Source organism: Mytilus galloprovincialis, chromosome 3 (genome assembly GCF_965363235.1).
Source record: "Mytilus galloprovincialis chromosome 3, xbMytGall1.hap1.1, whole genome shotgun sequence".
Lineage (NCBI taxonomy): Eukaryota > Metazoa > Mollusca > Bivalvia > Mytilida > Mytilidae > Mytilus > Mytilus galloprovincialis.
In genome coordinates this window covers 87320139-87337144 of record NC_134840.1, presented here as the reverse complement: position 1 = coordinate 87337144, position 17006 = coordinate 87320139, and the positions used below count along the sequence as shown (strand labels likewise).

The following is a 17006-nucleotide window of genomic DNA, read 5'->3' as shown; positions in this document are numbered from 1 at the left end:
TGTGTCATGGACAATCATACATGTACCACATCTTTTTTTATATTTTTATAACTCATCAGATCAATACAAAGCAGAAAAACATCAAACAAAAACACTGACCAGATGTGTTATTCATCCCCCATCCCTAACAACAACAAAAAAGACAAGTACTGAAGTAGTACAGATCTGAATCATTTAAGAGTTCTTATGCAATTACTGACAGCTAGTAGAAAGCCAACAACAACTAATATTAAAAAAAATCATGTATTCATGCCTGAAATGCATGTTTCATATTATATATGTTAGAAGACTGCAGAGAGGATGGATATCAACATGTGAGATAGCAGATAAGTTACTGATGCAATTCTAAAAGATATTTTTTTTTTATTTTAGTTTAAGAAGATGGAGAGACACCCATTGTATGGTAAAAGGAAAAAGACCAAACCTGTTTGTCCAAATCCTTTATTTGCCTATTGGTTACAAGAATGGAAAGATGATGCTGCAGAAAAAGGAATTAAGACACAGTTTGTTTATGCTAAGGTTATATATATAGTTGGCAGTATATATTTTCACTTTAAATTTTTTAGACCTTATACATCATGTTCATGTATTATAGAAATGATTTTCCCGTGTCTATTATGGAATTTGTATGAAATAATGATCGATCAACTGTTCATGTGATTGTTTGTTAGGTATTGAAGACCACATTCTGTAAATCTAAATCATACAATTTCATGTTCCATTTTTATGGTTGGAGGATATGGAAATTTTTCTAGGAATAACTACCCTTATGAGGCAACTAAATTCCTAACTGTAATATTAGTCCAGTCCAGTAAATGCAGTGAACCTTTTACAATTCACTTGGTAACTCAACATATACCCTCACGACACTTACCAAAGAGGAAATCCTGGATAATCATAGGTCTGTTCTATGTTCCTTTGGAATTTCAACCAAAGATGAAGAACTGGATCTTCCATCACTGTATTGGATACCTAAACTACATAAGTGTCCTTACAAACAACGGTATATTGCTGGGTCTTCCAAGTGCTCCACGAAACCTCTTTCTAAATTATTAACATCTATTTTATCAGCAATCAAAGACGGGCTTCAAAGTTATTGTGAAACTGCCTATTCTAGAGGTGGCGTGAATCAGATGTGGATACTTAAAAATTCAAAAGATCTTTTAGAGTACATACAATCTAACTCTCTTTCATCTTGTAACAGTATTAAAACATTTGACTTTTCTACCCTGTACACAAGTATTCCACATTCCAAACTAAAAGACAAATTGAAAGAGTTGATATTACTTTGCTTCATAAAAAAGAATGGCCAACGTAGATACAAGTATCTTGTCTTAGGGAGGGATAAATCCTACTTTGTAAAGAATCACTCTGATTCAAACAAAAAATTCTCTGAAACTGATATTATCAAGATGCTTGATTTCTTGATTGACAACATATTTGTTACGTTTGGAGGACGTGTTTTTCAACAGACTGTCGGCATTCCAATGGGAACAAACTGTGCCCCTCTACTCGCCGACTTGTTTCTTTATTATTATGAGGCTGACTTCATCCAGGAACTTCTTAGGAAGAAAGATAAGAAGTTAGCAATATCCTTTAACTCTACTTTCCGCTATATAGATGATGTTCTTTCACTAAACAATTCAAAATTTGGTGACTATGTGGAACGCATCTATCCAATCGAACTAGAGATAAAGGATACTACAGATACAGTTAAGTCGGCTTCATATCTTGACTTACATCTAGAAATTGACAATGAGGGTCGGTTGAAAACAAAACTTTACGACAAAAGAGATGATTTCAGCTTTCCAATTGTGAACTTTCCATTTCTAAGTAGCAACATTCCAGCAGCACCTGCATACGGGGTATATATCTCCCAATTGATACGATATTCCCGTGCTTGCATTTCCTATCATGATTTTCTTGATAGAGGTTTGCTGCTCACAAGGAAGCTATTAAACCAAGAGTTCCAAATGGTGAAGTTGAAATCATCCCTTCGTAAATTTTACGGACGCCATCACGAGTTGGTTGACCGTTATGGAATAACCGTTTCACAAATGATATCGGATATGTTCCTTACGTCGTAACTACAATCCCCTTCCCTTTCATGAATATGACCTACCGAATTAGACTATTTACCGGATTTGTAATCACTTAAGCAACACGACGGGTGCCACATGTGGAGCAGGATCTGCTTACCCTTCCGGAGCACCTGAGATCACCCCTAGTTTTTGGTGGGGTTCGTGTTGTTTATTCTTTAGTTTTCTATGTTGTGTCGTGTGTACTATTGTTTTTCTGTTTGTCTTTTTTATTTTTAGCCATGGCGTTGTCAGTTTGTTTTAGATTTATGAGTTTGACTGTCCCTTTGGTATCTTTCGTCCCTCTTTTAAATACATGAGCTTGAATATAGCGGTGATAGGCTGAAGTGAACATCACAGATTGATAATAGATTGGCTGCTGACTCCCATGGTGGTGCAGTTTATAAACAAATGTGTGCATATATTGTATTCTTTCATAATACATTTTTGTACATATGAAAGAAAAGAAGAATTACCCAAAATATTGAACAGTACAACATTCAAGAAAATGGACATACAAACATAACATGATCTAGATAGGCTGACATGGTCCAATTTGCTTCTGTCTAAAATTTGTTCAATTTGGCACTATTAACTTGCTTGCTTAACTTTGCTGAACTTGTACAATTACAACGTCGCTGGGCTTCTAAAATGTCGTATATGACTTTTTTGGCTAAAAATACTTTTTGATACCAATGGTCTGGGCGGGAGGAAATCTTTGTTATCACAAAATAGCATACAGTTAGACCAATCAAAATGTGTGAAATAAGGCATATTACAAAATTACCAATGTCAGTTGTTTGTAAAGTTTGCTTCCAAAATGTTGTATGAAAACTTGAAAATCGTTGTAGAATGGCTTTGGGAAAAAAATAATTGTACATTTCTTTATTTCTGTGAAAATAATTTAAGGTCCTCGATAATCTAGAAATGTCAACGTTTTTATTTCACTGCTATTTACAAAAATGTTCAAGTTCACATACGACATTTTGGAAGCATGCATTTTGCCAAAATTTTCAAAGCCTGTTTGTGAGACATTTTTTTCTTGAAAAATTTGTAATTTACAACATTTTAGAAGCCCAGCGACGACAAATTAATTGCCTTTCATGATGAAAATGATAATGGAACAACTTGAATAAGTAGTTTATAATGAAAGATTTTTATGAGAGTTTACTTTTAAGAATAGTAGTATATATATGTGTAATATTCCCAAGATGAACATTACATTTGTTTACAGGCATTGAAATCATTAAGGAATTATCCATTACCAATAGCATCAGGAAAGGATTGTAAAATGTTGGAATATTTTGGTTTGTATTATCATGATTATTCTACAACACTTTAAATGATATTATTTTTTGTAAATGGTCATATAGTTTACTCCAAATGTCTGAGGGACAGTACATTAATTCTCAAAGACATTCAATTATTATTGTGTAATTCTAACTGAAAGAATTATTTAAATTTGACTAGATTAAGCCAAAGAAATGTTTTTTAGGAGTATTCATTAAGAGATAATTAGTTTAAGTCTAGTTTTAAAATAAACTCATAATATTTGGGAAAAGTGTGTTATAATTAATGGTTTATTAAAACCATTGTAATTATTTTAGGTTAATATTTGTAAAAAAAAAAAACTTTTCCAGGAGACAAAATATGCAAGATGTTGGATGTTAAACTGGCAAAACACATTGCTGAATATGGTAAGTGAATTTGGATTTTGTTCTTTCACCTTCACTCTTTCATGTCTTGTGATATGTTTTTTTTTCTAATGATAAAGACTTTATATTCAAAATATGAATGCAAATGATTCAGGTGGATAATTACTAGGCAAAATTTTGTACCACTGATCTTTGAAATTGTGTTGCATCCACATATATAATATCAAATTGAAAAATATCTTATTTGTGAACTCTGACACAGATGTTTTGATAACCACTGAGGGTTTAGTTTCTGCTATTGTACAGTTATAATGCTGTTCATAGATAAGACAGTAAGAAGAAAAGATGGAATAGAAGCAATACCCAGACAGATTAACACTTTTATACATGAAAAAGATGTGAGATTAAAACAATGTATACAATGTGGACAGTTATAACAGTGGGAAGGGGCACTGAGTTGGACAAATTTCTAGCTTGTCCACTCTGCCCACCCATAGAAGTGGATATGCAATTTCTTTTGTTGAATCAAAAGACTTGCAAGTACAATCAATTAAAAGTAGCAGATAAGCATTTGTAATTAATGGAAAATTTTACAAAAAAAAGACTACACTGTGGGCAGGTGGAAAAAGCAAAATCCACAAGGGCTGCTCTGTACTTGTGTAGAAAACTATGAGTATCGACTTAGATAGATCATCTGAAAGTATACAAATATTTAACTACAGGTTCTGCTGAAAATGCACCATTTTTAATGACTGACGATGAAGCACCAAAACAGAAAAACACTCAAAAGAAACCAAATGGAAAGACCAAACAAGATCATAGATTTTTCTCTGCAGAATCTGATAATGAAGATAAAGACCAGGCACCTGTTCCCAGGGTATTTGTGGTTTTAACTTTTTACATTCATTTATAATGAATGTGAAAATAAAGCAAGACATACATTTATGAACATATTTTATATTTTAAAGTAACCTATGTTAACACAAACCATTCAGAGTCCCTTAGGATAAGAGAATTGAAACAGGGAATTTGTCAAATAGACAACAACCCTCCTAGTCTCTTAGAGGATTTCTTACAACTTTTAAAAATTTAAACAAACAAACCCTAAAAACTATCTGTATCAACAATTTTGAAAAAAAATGTATGAGTTTTGACTAAAAAACATTCAATCTTGAAAAAACCCAATTCCTTTGTATAAATGGAAATGGGGAGTTAAGACATTAATAAGTCAACATGCAGTCCTAAACAGACATTCCTCTCAATATCATCCTCTAAATCTCCTTAAAAAAAAAGAAATTGGAAGAGACTTATAAAGTTCTGTTATTGGCATTAAATTCCTAAATACATGATTAAGTTTGTTTATGATGAATAACCGGAGCATGCCAATTAATATTATGGAGTGCTTTAATCTCATAAATTTCTATGCTCTCTTTAGTTATAGTGATGGTAACTAAAACTAGAGGCTCTTAAGAGCCTGTGTCGCTCACCTTGGTATATGTGCATATTAAACAAAGGACACGGATTTATTCATGACAAAATTGTGTCTTGGTGATGGTGATGTGTTTGTAGATCTCACTTTGCTGAACATTCTTGCTGCTTACAACTTTCTCTATCTATAATGAACTTGGCCATTAAGTTACAGAGGAAAATATTTTGTAAAAATTAATGAAAATTGTTAAAAAATGACTATAAAGGGCAATAACTCCTGAAGGGATCAACTAACCATATTCATTATGTTAACTTATTGGTAGATCTTACTTTGCTGAACATTATTGCTGTTTACAGTTTATCTCTATCTATAATAGTATTCAAAATAATAACCAAAAACGGCAAAATTTCCTTAAAAATTACCAATTCAGGGGCAGCAACCTAACAACCAGTTATTCAATTTATCTGAAAATTTCAGGGCAGATAGATATTGACTTGATAGACAATTTAATCCCTTGTCAGATTTGCTCTAAATGCTTTGGTTTCAGAGTTATAATCCAAAATCTACATTTTACACCTATATTCTATTTTTAGCCATGGTGGCCATCTTGGTTGATTGGGTGGGTCACTGCACACATTTTCTAAACTAGATACCCTAGTGATGATTGTGGCTAATTTTGGTTAAATTTGGCTGAGTAGTTTCAGAGGAGAAGATTTTTGTAAAAGTTAACGATGATGACGGACGACGACAAAAGACGACGGAAACCAAGTGATGAGAAAATCTCACTTGGCCCTTTGGGCCAGGTGATCAAATAAGTTATACTCCACTTTATATGCAATTTTTAAATTGTTTTCTTTTGAAGCAGTTTTTAATGGCTTTAAATGCGTTTACAGGAGGGTAGTAATGCCCTTTATCATCAGGCGTCAAACGGTCTTTTTCAGTTACTGCTAGCTTCAAATTGGTTAAAATTTTACCGTGATTCGTCAAGATATCCTTATTGTGATTTGTCAGATGTCTCTTATAATTATCGTTACCGTCTTTTGGGGAAAAATTAAGCATGATTTGTTAAAATCAGTAGATTTTCTTATGGTCTTTTATCATCATGCACCAAAAATTACTGTTAACATCATTTTGGCAAGACTTTTTACTGTTATTCATCATAAAAGTATTCAAATTACCACCCTTTTACAGAGGAATGTCAACTCCTACAAATATGCTACTGAATGGAAATTTATCAATGACCTTGCTGTTTTAACGTTGATGCAAAGAAGGCAAAACATTTCTTTTGTCTCAACAGTTATATTGTATTGTATTGTACTATTATAACAGTTTTATTTATTACATTTTAAAACAAGTCCATACATTTGTAATAAACTTTGATAAATAGGCTATACTTTTGTTTGATATTAAAGATTTAAGTAAATAATTCTTACATTTCCCTTAGAAGAGACAAAAATCTGGGAACCAAGGTGGAGGAGGAAGAGAGTATGTACCAGCATACAGATCAGGACCTTATGCTCTGTTGTTAACCCTGTACAAACATTCACAGGTAAATCAATGTTAAAATGTCATATTCACTGGTCATACTTTTAAAATGTTCACATAGAATACAGTTTGTTATACATATATGTCCAAAATTAAAAATTGTTGGAAGTCTGCTTTAGGATTTTAATCATATTTACCAAGTAAGTAATGCTTTTTATAAAATAAGATAGCTTATCTCTTGCATCCCTGATAAATGTCAATGTTTTTTTTTTGGCAAAAAATGTTTTGGTGTAAAATCAGTATAACTAATTTGTTTGTTTTCACTTTGCTGGATTTTGTATGCTAACATTTTTAGACATTAGACATTTGAAATCATTTCAAGTTACAAAAAAATACATTTTGACGGTAAATCTAAAAAAAATTTGTTTGATTTTACATTTAAGATGCAAGAAGGTCTTAAAGTTAAAAATATCAACTAAAATTAACATATATTGACGAAGTCAGTGATATGGGTGTTGTTTTTATTTCATCTATCATAGGATCAAGATAAGAAGTAAAATATAATCTAAAAAAGTTATCAATTTTTTGAAATTTTATTTAACTTTTTTTTTTTTACTAGTCAGATGCTGATAGACCATACATGTCAAAGACAGACCTAATTAGACAAGCACAGATTTTAGCTGACAAGTCATTCTCCATTGTAAGTCATAAATTAGTTTGATGTCTGTTAAATTTATATGTATAACGTAATGCTTTTTTGTTAAGTAACATAGTATATTTCTTCAGCATTCTCTTTAAATGCTCATGGGGTTTTTTTTTGACAAATTTTTGGGTGTTTAAAGTTAGAATAGCTAATCAGCAGTGATCTGTTTGTTTGTTTTTTTTATTGACAAATTTGTTATGCTCACATGCCCATAAAAATCTAAGATATTTTGTTTCTATACCAAACGATGTATTCAGGATTAATATTCTATATAAACGGGTCATAATCACAGGGTTGACACTACTAAATTGTCAAATTGTTACCTATTGTAGTATTTTAATCCGTAAGACTTTCTAAGATAACAATACGAATACTAAAAATCTGGACTAAAAATAAGTTTCAATTTGTTAGCGGGCATGACGTAAAACAGCGAATCAAAGAATTCAACTTTATTTATAACTAATATAGGACAATGCTGTTGATTAAAAAATACTCCATTCCAGGACCTTTTGTTTTCCAAATATTTAATATTACCAATAATTGATAAGTTCCAGTTCGACGGGTTCAAACAGAAAGATTTGAAAGCAGAGAAAATTGTGTATCTTATAATCGGCATGACTTTATCAGATGACAGTACTAATACTAAGATAAGGCTTGCGCATAGTTATATACTTTAATTCAGTCACGGACCCGCGATATCACGGGTGTGTTCTAGTATAGATATAAGAAGATGAAGTATGAGTACCAATGAGACAACTCTCCATCCAAGTCACGATTTATAAAAGTAAACCATTATAGGTCAAAGTAAGGTCATCAACACGGAGCCTTTGATCACACCTAACAGCAAGCTATTAAGGGTCCCAAAATTTACTAGTGTAAAACCATTCAAACAGGAAAACCAATGGTCTAATCTATATAAAAAACAAGAAACAAGAAACCCTTATGAACCACATCAACAAACAACAACTACTGAACATCAGATTCCTGACTTAGGACAGGTGCAAACATTTCCAGCGGGTTTAAACATTTTAATGGCATAATATGTATGTTACACAAAAGTATTAAAGAAACAAGACTATTTTTTTTTACAATAAATGTTCTTTTCCCATACAGCCAGATCCAAGTTGTAGGTACACAGCATGGTCATCAATGGGAAGCCTCATCAACAAAGGGCTTGTTGTAAAAGAAAGTAATCCAGCTAAGTAAGAAATTTGAAAAAAAGAAATCAATGAAACCTTTATAGCATTTCAGCATTCATTATCATTACAAATATTGTGAGCAGTATGATCAGATATCATTTCATTCGTATTTTAAAATATCTTTAAACTTGTTCTGAAAGGTAATTCAAATATAAATCATAGTTATTAAGATAGATATATGATAAATATCCTGCAACCATATGCATTTACAAGTTACTGTGGTTCTTTCAAAAAAGAGCTTGGACTCTGTAAAATGTAATAAGAAATTCATAAAAGAAAAATAATGTTCTTATTCAAAACAGTAGTTTAAAAAAAATACCAACAGGGATAATTCACCCCTCATTGTTAAACAATTTTCCTTAGTCTTTTCAATGATTTGAAAAGTTTGCACTTATGAAAAAGCACTAATGTTTATAGCATTTGTAATGTGTATTAAAGGTATAGTTTGACAGAAGCTGGATGTGGTATTGCTCATAAATTAGAAGCTGTAAAGGATGGTGTTGTTCCTTCTCCTGGAAACACAAGGGCAATAAGAACTGGAACCACTGATACACCACCAACACATGTAGCTCAAACTGTAACATCTAGTGATAATAATATGTAAGTCTTAATTAACAAACACAAGGGCAATAAGAACTGGAACCACTGATACACCACCAACAAATGTGGCTCAAACTATAACATCTAGTGATAATAATATGTAAGTCTTAATTAACAAACACAAGGGCAATAAGAACTGGAACCACTGATACACCACCAACACATGTGACTCAAACTGTAACATCTAGTGATAATAATATGTAAATCTTAATTAACAAACACAAGGGCGATAAGAACTGGAACCACTGATACACCACCAACAAATGTGGCTCAAACTGTAACATCTAGTGATAATAATCTGTAAGTCTTAAAAAAGATAACTTCATATGTCATGTTGAAAGGTAATTTGTTAGAAAAGTTATTCAGCAACTTCATTTTATTCTCCTACTGATGCATTCATCTGCCTATCACCTATCTGTCTTTCATGTGAAGAAGATGAAATATCAATATGAAAATGTGTTTAGGGAATGCATCAAGGTTTTTTTTTATCCATACTTAATTTCTTTAGAAGAATATTTATCTTCTTATACTGTTATTAGATGTTTTGTTGTTTAGTTGCTCAGTAATTGTTTCATGTTTTAAGAAATGGTTATTGAGGTCAAAGTTGTTAATCTTTGAAATAATGATAACTTAATAGTTTTTCTTCTTCAGAAATATAAACTTTAAGTACATTAGAGAGGATAATTCAGAAGTATTCACAAAAGATCAGGCTGCCGTTTCAATTGATGGTCAGTATTTAAAAATAACTGCATTTTTTTTTTTAAATTTTGAATTCTATTAAACATGACTGTAGTAAGGGAGAGATGAATTCAAAGATCTTTTTTATTCCTGTGCTTAGTGAGGCAGTATTATACAATGATTTTTGTCTCTTATGTATCTTTTTGTTTATTCATCCATTTAACAATAAGTAGATGATGCTTCATTGCTAATGAGACAACTTCCACCAGAGACCAAATGAAAGGGTGAAAACAACAATAGGTTTCTTCACTGTTTTCAACAATGAGCGAACCCCATACGCTATTATAAGCTTTGTTCTGATGTTTATCATGTTTTCATATATCATTTCCAACTTGCCATGTTTTCACAAAAATCTTATACAACAGAATAGAACACACACAAAAATGTTGGGATTTTATGTAATTCCATCTTATGTATTGATGCTGTCTTTTGATTGGTTGAGAGACAGGACTTTTCACTAATTTTCTATTTAATATTGAGATTTTTTTTTATCTACCAGTGAATTTAACCCAAACAAAATAACCCAATGAATTATTTCTATTCTTAAACAGGTCGGGACCACTACCTTATATGGAAATGCATAAATTAGCATACTTATTTTCTCGCACATGTAATTGTTTATTTACATGTGACGCAATTTATTTTTACCTAGGTTTTTGACCAATCCACTCAATGAGTAACAATGCATGATGGACTACTACGTGTTTACAATCAACCGAGAACACATGTTATTTACTGAAATACAACACATTTTTTCATGCAATGTGGGATTCACAATTTCGCTTAGTTTTTCATTTTGTGTATCCTCATTTATAGTTCGTGATACAAAGTATTCCTTCCATGCTCAGATTAACGAAGAGTTGTTTCTATGCGAAGAAAAAAGGGTTTGAATTACCCGATATATAGCCGTTAATATGTTTGATGATGGCACGGAGATTTCATGTATTCGTTCACCAGACAGAAATGAAACAACAGCGAAAAACACAATTACCCATGAGAAGTGTAAAGTAAGCCGTCGATAACAGCAGGTGTTAATATTCACAAGTACAGCAATTTCCGTATAGATAATTAAAGGCAAATGTGTGATCCTTGAATTTTGTGTTCGTAAAAAAGGCGAAGAAATATTTACATACATGGCAGTGTTAAAAAAATCTATAAGTACAAAATGTATTTATTTTTGTCACATTTTAGTATATGAGACTTCCAAACTGTTCCCTTTGTTTTGAAGGTAGTGAAGTCAGCAACTGTAGTTTCATTTTGTTTTCGTTTTTTAACGGGATCAGACATTTGCCAAACTGAATAAAATCATTACAGCTGATTTCCTAATGCTTGCAAAGTAAAACTTTGGTTGGCTTGCTTGCTTTGTGTGTATAGTTGTTTATTCAAGCTTTGAAAATAAGATTGACATCTTTAAACAATATATATAGGCATAGTTTAACTTGTATATTTTATATTTGAATTTAATTGGTTGTTATCCTAATATGATTGTACAATATACACACAAAGCAAGCAAGCTAACCAAAGTTTTGCTCTACAAGCAGTAGGAAATAAGCTGTAATGATGTTATCCATATGTATGTGCGACAAGGTTGAAAATTTGATATGTTTTGTGAAAATTGCATCGTTGGATCTAATATAAAAAAGAAGATGTGGTAAAATTGCCAATGGGACAACTGTCCACAAGAGACCAAAATGACACAGAAATTAACATAGGTCTCCGTACGGCCTTCAACAATGAGCAAAGCCCATAGTGCATAGTCAGCTATAAAAGGCCCCGATATGGCAATGTAAAATAATTCAAACGAGGAAACTAAATCTGTGACTGCTTACTTTACTAGATTATGTCTTTTTTTGAAAGATGTCTCATTTGGCACTCATACCTCATATCTTCTTATTTCTACATACAAAGCACGTTTTAGAATAAAAAATAATAGGTAATATGGCACCTACTGTGATCCAGAGGCTATAAATATTTGAGATATTTCACATACGTCAACATGACAGCAGCCTAACGATAAAAAACCTCTGAGGTATATTTTATGATAAAATTAGCAGGAAACGGACTTTATCGATGGATGAAGCTATACAAAATGTATTAAGCTATATACCGTACCCGCTCAGTGGGGGATCCAAGGGGGTGTTCCGGGGGTTGGACCCCCTTTTTTTGAACGATCAATGCATTTGAAAGGGGACATGTAGTTGGAATATTATGATGTTCTTACTTTCAGTTCAGGTACTGATAAAAATTTTACACATCCAGTACAGAAAAAAGTGTTTCAATGAAAGTTTTCATGTTTTTCTTGGCAGAAATGAGTTTGGAATGACATTATACAGGTTTAAAAGAGCTAAAAAAATTTCATAGTGGACAGTGGTCATTTCATCTGAAATTTCAATGTTTCAGGTCGTAAACTTATTGCACAGGTACAATGCATAACAATGGAAATAAACCGTTAAACAAGAGGAAAAAGAAAGTCGAATAGTGAAGCCCGTAAACAATACTTTTTTAATCTGAGCATGCAAATTAAAGATTATGTTATATATTTAACAATAATCACATTCGCTGAACAAAAACATATATTTTGAGAATCCCAGACACTATATTAGTTGACAGTTCTTCCACTAATTCCACATGTTTTCCGGTTGTAGTAAACTCGTAGTAGCCCACAATGCATTGTAGCTCATTGAGTCGATTGGTCAGTTTTTCAAGGCCGTATTGACCTTGTGTTTGGGAAATTACTATGCAAATATATTCTGACGTAAAGAAATCTAGAGTTCTCGACCAGTTAAAGAACAAATTTATGGTTATATTTTATATACTGCAACTCCTTCAACTGTTTCAAGTGTAAAATACTTAGATAAAAATTTGGAGTGAATGACGTAAAAATTCTGCAAACCTGTACTTGAAGTCATAAATGAAACTCAATGAAAATGCAATGTCAAAGTAGTAAATATAGAGATTTATTTACCGTCAGTACATAAAAATTATCAGAAATGATTATATGGCCAATGCAATTTGACTGCGCAAATAGGACAGCTGCCATGTGAACAATATTATACAGTCAAGTAGAAACTTCTACAATAAAATTTCTGAGGTCAAGATGGATGCTTAGAAAATTCTGTGGAATTAAAAAATTATACCATGCTTACAAGGGATATTTGCAAAAATACCGGATTCGACAGCTTTGGAAAAGATTGGCCAAATCGTATGTTCCAGCTCATCAAGCTTCAGCATACATATACTGCCTATTGATTCAAAACACATGATAACAATTTATTAAAGTATAATATGTTACCAGTATATGAATTTTTTTAACATTGGTATATTATTTGTTTGGAATATACATCTGTTTTTTACAGACACTTTGTTTAATATGCTAGATGAATTTTTTTTTAGATGATATTGGATTTGGATTTTTGATCAAGTGTAATTATCAAAGATTGTTGTCATCAGGCTTACTCTATAAATTAGATACCAGCAGGTACTTAGTTTGCATATGTATATACTGGTATATAGATGTTTTAATTGAAACCAGTTCAACACCAATGACACAAAGCCTTACATGTTGCCATATAATTGTAACAGAATATTAGTTCATATTATTCAGGGTTCTCACAAAGGCGAGTCCATGAGTCCTGGGCTTATGAAAATATGTCTGGACTCACCATTTTCAAAACTGGTGAGTCCAAAGATGCATCAAAATTGAAATATTTTATATAACCTCAACACACATCATTTTATAGCAAAAGTTTAAAAGTAATCTGTATTTAATCTCATTTCATTGCTCTATTAGGTCATGGAGACTAACATGATAAATAATATTGCAATAAAATATCTTCTTATAAGTACTCACCATGGCCAAAAATAATGAGTCCCTGGACTTGCCTTCAAAAATCCTTAGTGAGAACCCTGATTATTGTGTTGCCTGACAACAAAGCTGCAGAAACACATAGAGATCACATTGACCCTCTTACATTATCAATGTAGGTGTCTGCCAGTTCATACTTGGTAATCAGCAACTTCTTGAAAATGGCTTGACAGAATTCACCCAAACTTCCATATATATTCAAACAGGAAATGAAGTTGAGTGCTTTTTATACGACCGCCAAATATTTTTTTGGATTGTATAATGGTATGTTGTCGTCTGTGTCGTTGTTGTCTGAAGACACATTGGTTTCTGGATAATAACTTTAGGTGAAGTTATTGGAGCAAAATGAAATAAATAAGAAGGTTCAATACTTCAAAAAGGAAGGTTGGGACTAATTTTGGGGATGCTGGTCCCAATCGTTTAGAAATTAGGGGCCCAAAAGGGGCCCAAAACAAGCATTTTTCTAGTTTCAGGATTATAATTTATGTATAAGTATTTCAATTGCTCTGAAATTGTACCACAATTTTAATACCATAAGTAGAAGGTTAAGATTCATTATATGGGGTTAACAGTTGAGGAATTAGGGGCCAAAACAAGCATTTTTCTAATTTCCAGATAATAACTTGTGTGTAAGTGTATGGATCTCTCTGACATTATACCACAAGGTTCCATATAACAAAGGGAAAGCTAGAATACAAAAAAAGGCTGGGATTGAGTTTTGAGGATATAAGGGGGGTTTCAAAAAGTTGGGATTGGGGTCCAATTTTTGAAAAGTTTCAAGAAGAAATCTTCAATTGCACAGTATTGCCCAATAGATTTGTAAGAACTTTGATCACACCTATTTTGTGTCAGAAACATATATTATGTCAAAAATTTAATCACAATAAAAATTTATCATGTTTATACAGTATCAATCTTGTATATTGTGTCCAAATTTGTCCCAACTGTTAAGGGTTCTCTGCGGTCGTATCAGGCTGCACTCTACAAAGCATTTTATTATTTTTATTTTAGATTTGAGTTCTTATACTTAAATATGGGCTTAATCATTTTTGCAAATATCATTTGGAGATGGAATGCAACACATTTCTTCCATTGAAAAGACACCCATTTAATAAGCTATGTTACATGGATATAGATTTAATTGTCTATATTACAGAAACATTTATCTATGAATAAAAGCAAATGTTCTGATCTCTCAATAATGTAGGACACTTACAGCACAATACATCCAAATAGACATCTAGAGTTAAACATAAAATACTAAGATATAATCAAATGAAATCTTGAGAAAATTACCACCTATGAATTTTATTATGCTTTTTAGCTCTCCTGGCCTAAAAGGGCCAAGTAAGCTTTTTTCATCACTTGGCGTCCATTGTCTGTCGTCCGTCATTACCTTTTACAAAAATCTTCTCCTCTGAAACTACTGGGCCAAATCATACAAAACTTGGCCACAATCATCATTGGGGTATCTAGTTTAAAAAATGTGTCTGGTGATCCGGCCAACCAACCAAGATGGCTGCCATGGCTAAAAATAGAACATAGGGGTAGCATGTAGATTTTGGCTTATATCTCTGAAACCAAAGCATTTAGAGCAAATCTGACATGGGGTAAATTGTTTATTAGGTCAAGATCTATCTGCCCTGAAATTTTCAGATGAATCGGAGAACCCGTTCGTGGGTTGCTGCCCTTAAAATGGTAATTTTAGGGAAATTTTGCTGTTTTTGGTTATTATCTTGAATATTTTTATAGATAGAGATAAACTGTCAACAGTTTTAAAAATGTTAAGCAAAGTAAGATCTACAAATAAGTCAACATGACCAAAATGGTCAGTTGACCTCTTAAGGAGTAATTGCCCTTTATAGTTAATTTTTAACAATATTTGGTAAATTTTTGTTATCTTTTACAAAAATCTTCTCCTCTGAAACTACTAAGACAAATTTAACCAAACTTGTCCACAATCATCATTAGGGTATCTAGTTTAAAAAAGGTGTCCAATGACCCCGCCCGTGAAACAAGATGGCCGACAAGGCTAAAAATAGTACATAGGGTAAAATGCAGTTTTTGGCTCATATCTCTGAAACCAAAGCATTTAGAGAAAATCTGTTCATTAGGTCAAGATCTGTCTGCCTTAAAATTTTCAGATCAATAGGGCACTTTTTGTTGGGCTGCTGCCCCTGAATTGGTAATTTTAAGAAAATTTTGCAGCTTTTGGTTATTATCTTGAATATTATTATAGATAGAGATAAACTGTAAATAGCAATAATGTACAGCAAAGTAAGAACTACAAATAAGTCAACTTGACCAAAGTGGTCAATTGACCCCTTTAGGAGTTATTGTCCTTTATAGTCAATTTTAACAATTTTCATAAATTTTGTAAATTTTTGTAAATTTTTACTTAATATTTTCCACTGTCACTTCTGGGTTCATTTCATTATAGATAGAGCTAATAGTAAGCAGCAAGATTGTTCAATAAAGTAAGATCTATAAACACATTACCAACACCAAAACACAATTTTGTCATGAATCTATCTGTGTCCTTTGTTTAATATGCACATAGACCAAGGTGAGCGACACAGACTCTTTAGAGCCTCTTGTTTCTCTTGCATTCATAAAATTAAATGATATTCAAACGTTTATAAACATAATTGCTAAAAATGTACTTCTACATTTGATTTCTCAAAATTAATGACATCAATGACAAAGGTGCTTTATGGTTATGCGAACAAACTTTTTTATTTATATCATTTACAAAAAAAGTTTGAATACATTTTTTATTGATGTTTTTATAATTATTAAAACAGACCAATGACAGACCATGTTTACGCCTACATCAGAGACAATGATGCACCAGATGTAGCACCAGGTGTTCCACCTTTACCAACTCTAAATAACACACCAGATAATGAAGTTCATCATCCGATACCAAACATCACTGATCATATACCAGGTAAATTGTTTTGAACATGCATAGCCATTGCAAGAATGAAGCTATGACTTGAAATATCAATATAATCTACATATAAAACATTATTTTAAATCAACAAACTTAAAATTTATGCTGCCATAGATTTTTTCAAATGTATATGTTCATATTGTCTTTAAAACTATTATTTAAACTAAAAAAGTAACTAAGTCCTTGTAAATAAAATTGAGAAATAATCTCAAAATCAAGTAATAAAGAAGCAATTTAATATGATTTTAAATTAGTTAATTTGATTTGTTGTAAAACTATGATTACATTAAAAAAAATA

The 17006-nt window shown here is 31.9% G+C and overlaps 1 protein-coding gene across 2 annotated transcripts in view; it reads left to right on the top strand.

Annotated features, from left to right (window-relative positions):
• Nucleotides 1–344: 344 nt before the first annotated feature.
• LOC143069282 (structure-specific endonuclease subunit MUS81-like) overlaps nucleotides 345–17006 on the top strand; it is a 47454-nt gene continuing 30792 nt past the window's right edge. The window contains exons 1-11 of one of the 2 annotated variants that reach the window (XM_076243837.1): nucleotides 345–519; nucleotides 3313–3385; nucleotides 3719–3775; nucleotides 4456–4610; nucleotides 6610–6711; nucleotides 7267–7347; nucleotides 8464–8552; nucleotides 8988–9149; nucleotides 9801–9877; nucleotides 13281–13365; nucleotides 16557–16702. In XM_076243837.1, the coding sequence (XP_076099952.1) occupies nucleotides 382–519; nucleotides 3313–3385; nucleotides 3719–3775; nucleotides 4456–4610; nucleotides 6610–6711; nucleotides 7267–7347; nucleotides 8464–8552; nucleotides 8988–9149; nucleotides 9801–9877; nucleotides 13281–13365; nucleotides 16557–16702 (1165 nt within the window). In that variant the 5' untranslated portion in view covers nucleotides 345–381. Of the gene's footprint in view, nucleotides 520–3312; nucleotides 3386–3718; nucleotides 3776–4455; nucleotides 4611–6606; nucleotides 6712–7266; nucleotides 7348–8463; nucleotides 8553–8987; nucleotides 9150–9800; nucleotides 9878–13280; nucleotides 13366–16556; nucleotides 16703–17006 lie in introns of both variants that reach the window. The other variant, XM_076243835.1, reaches the window with a different exon arrangement.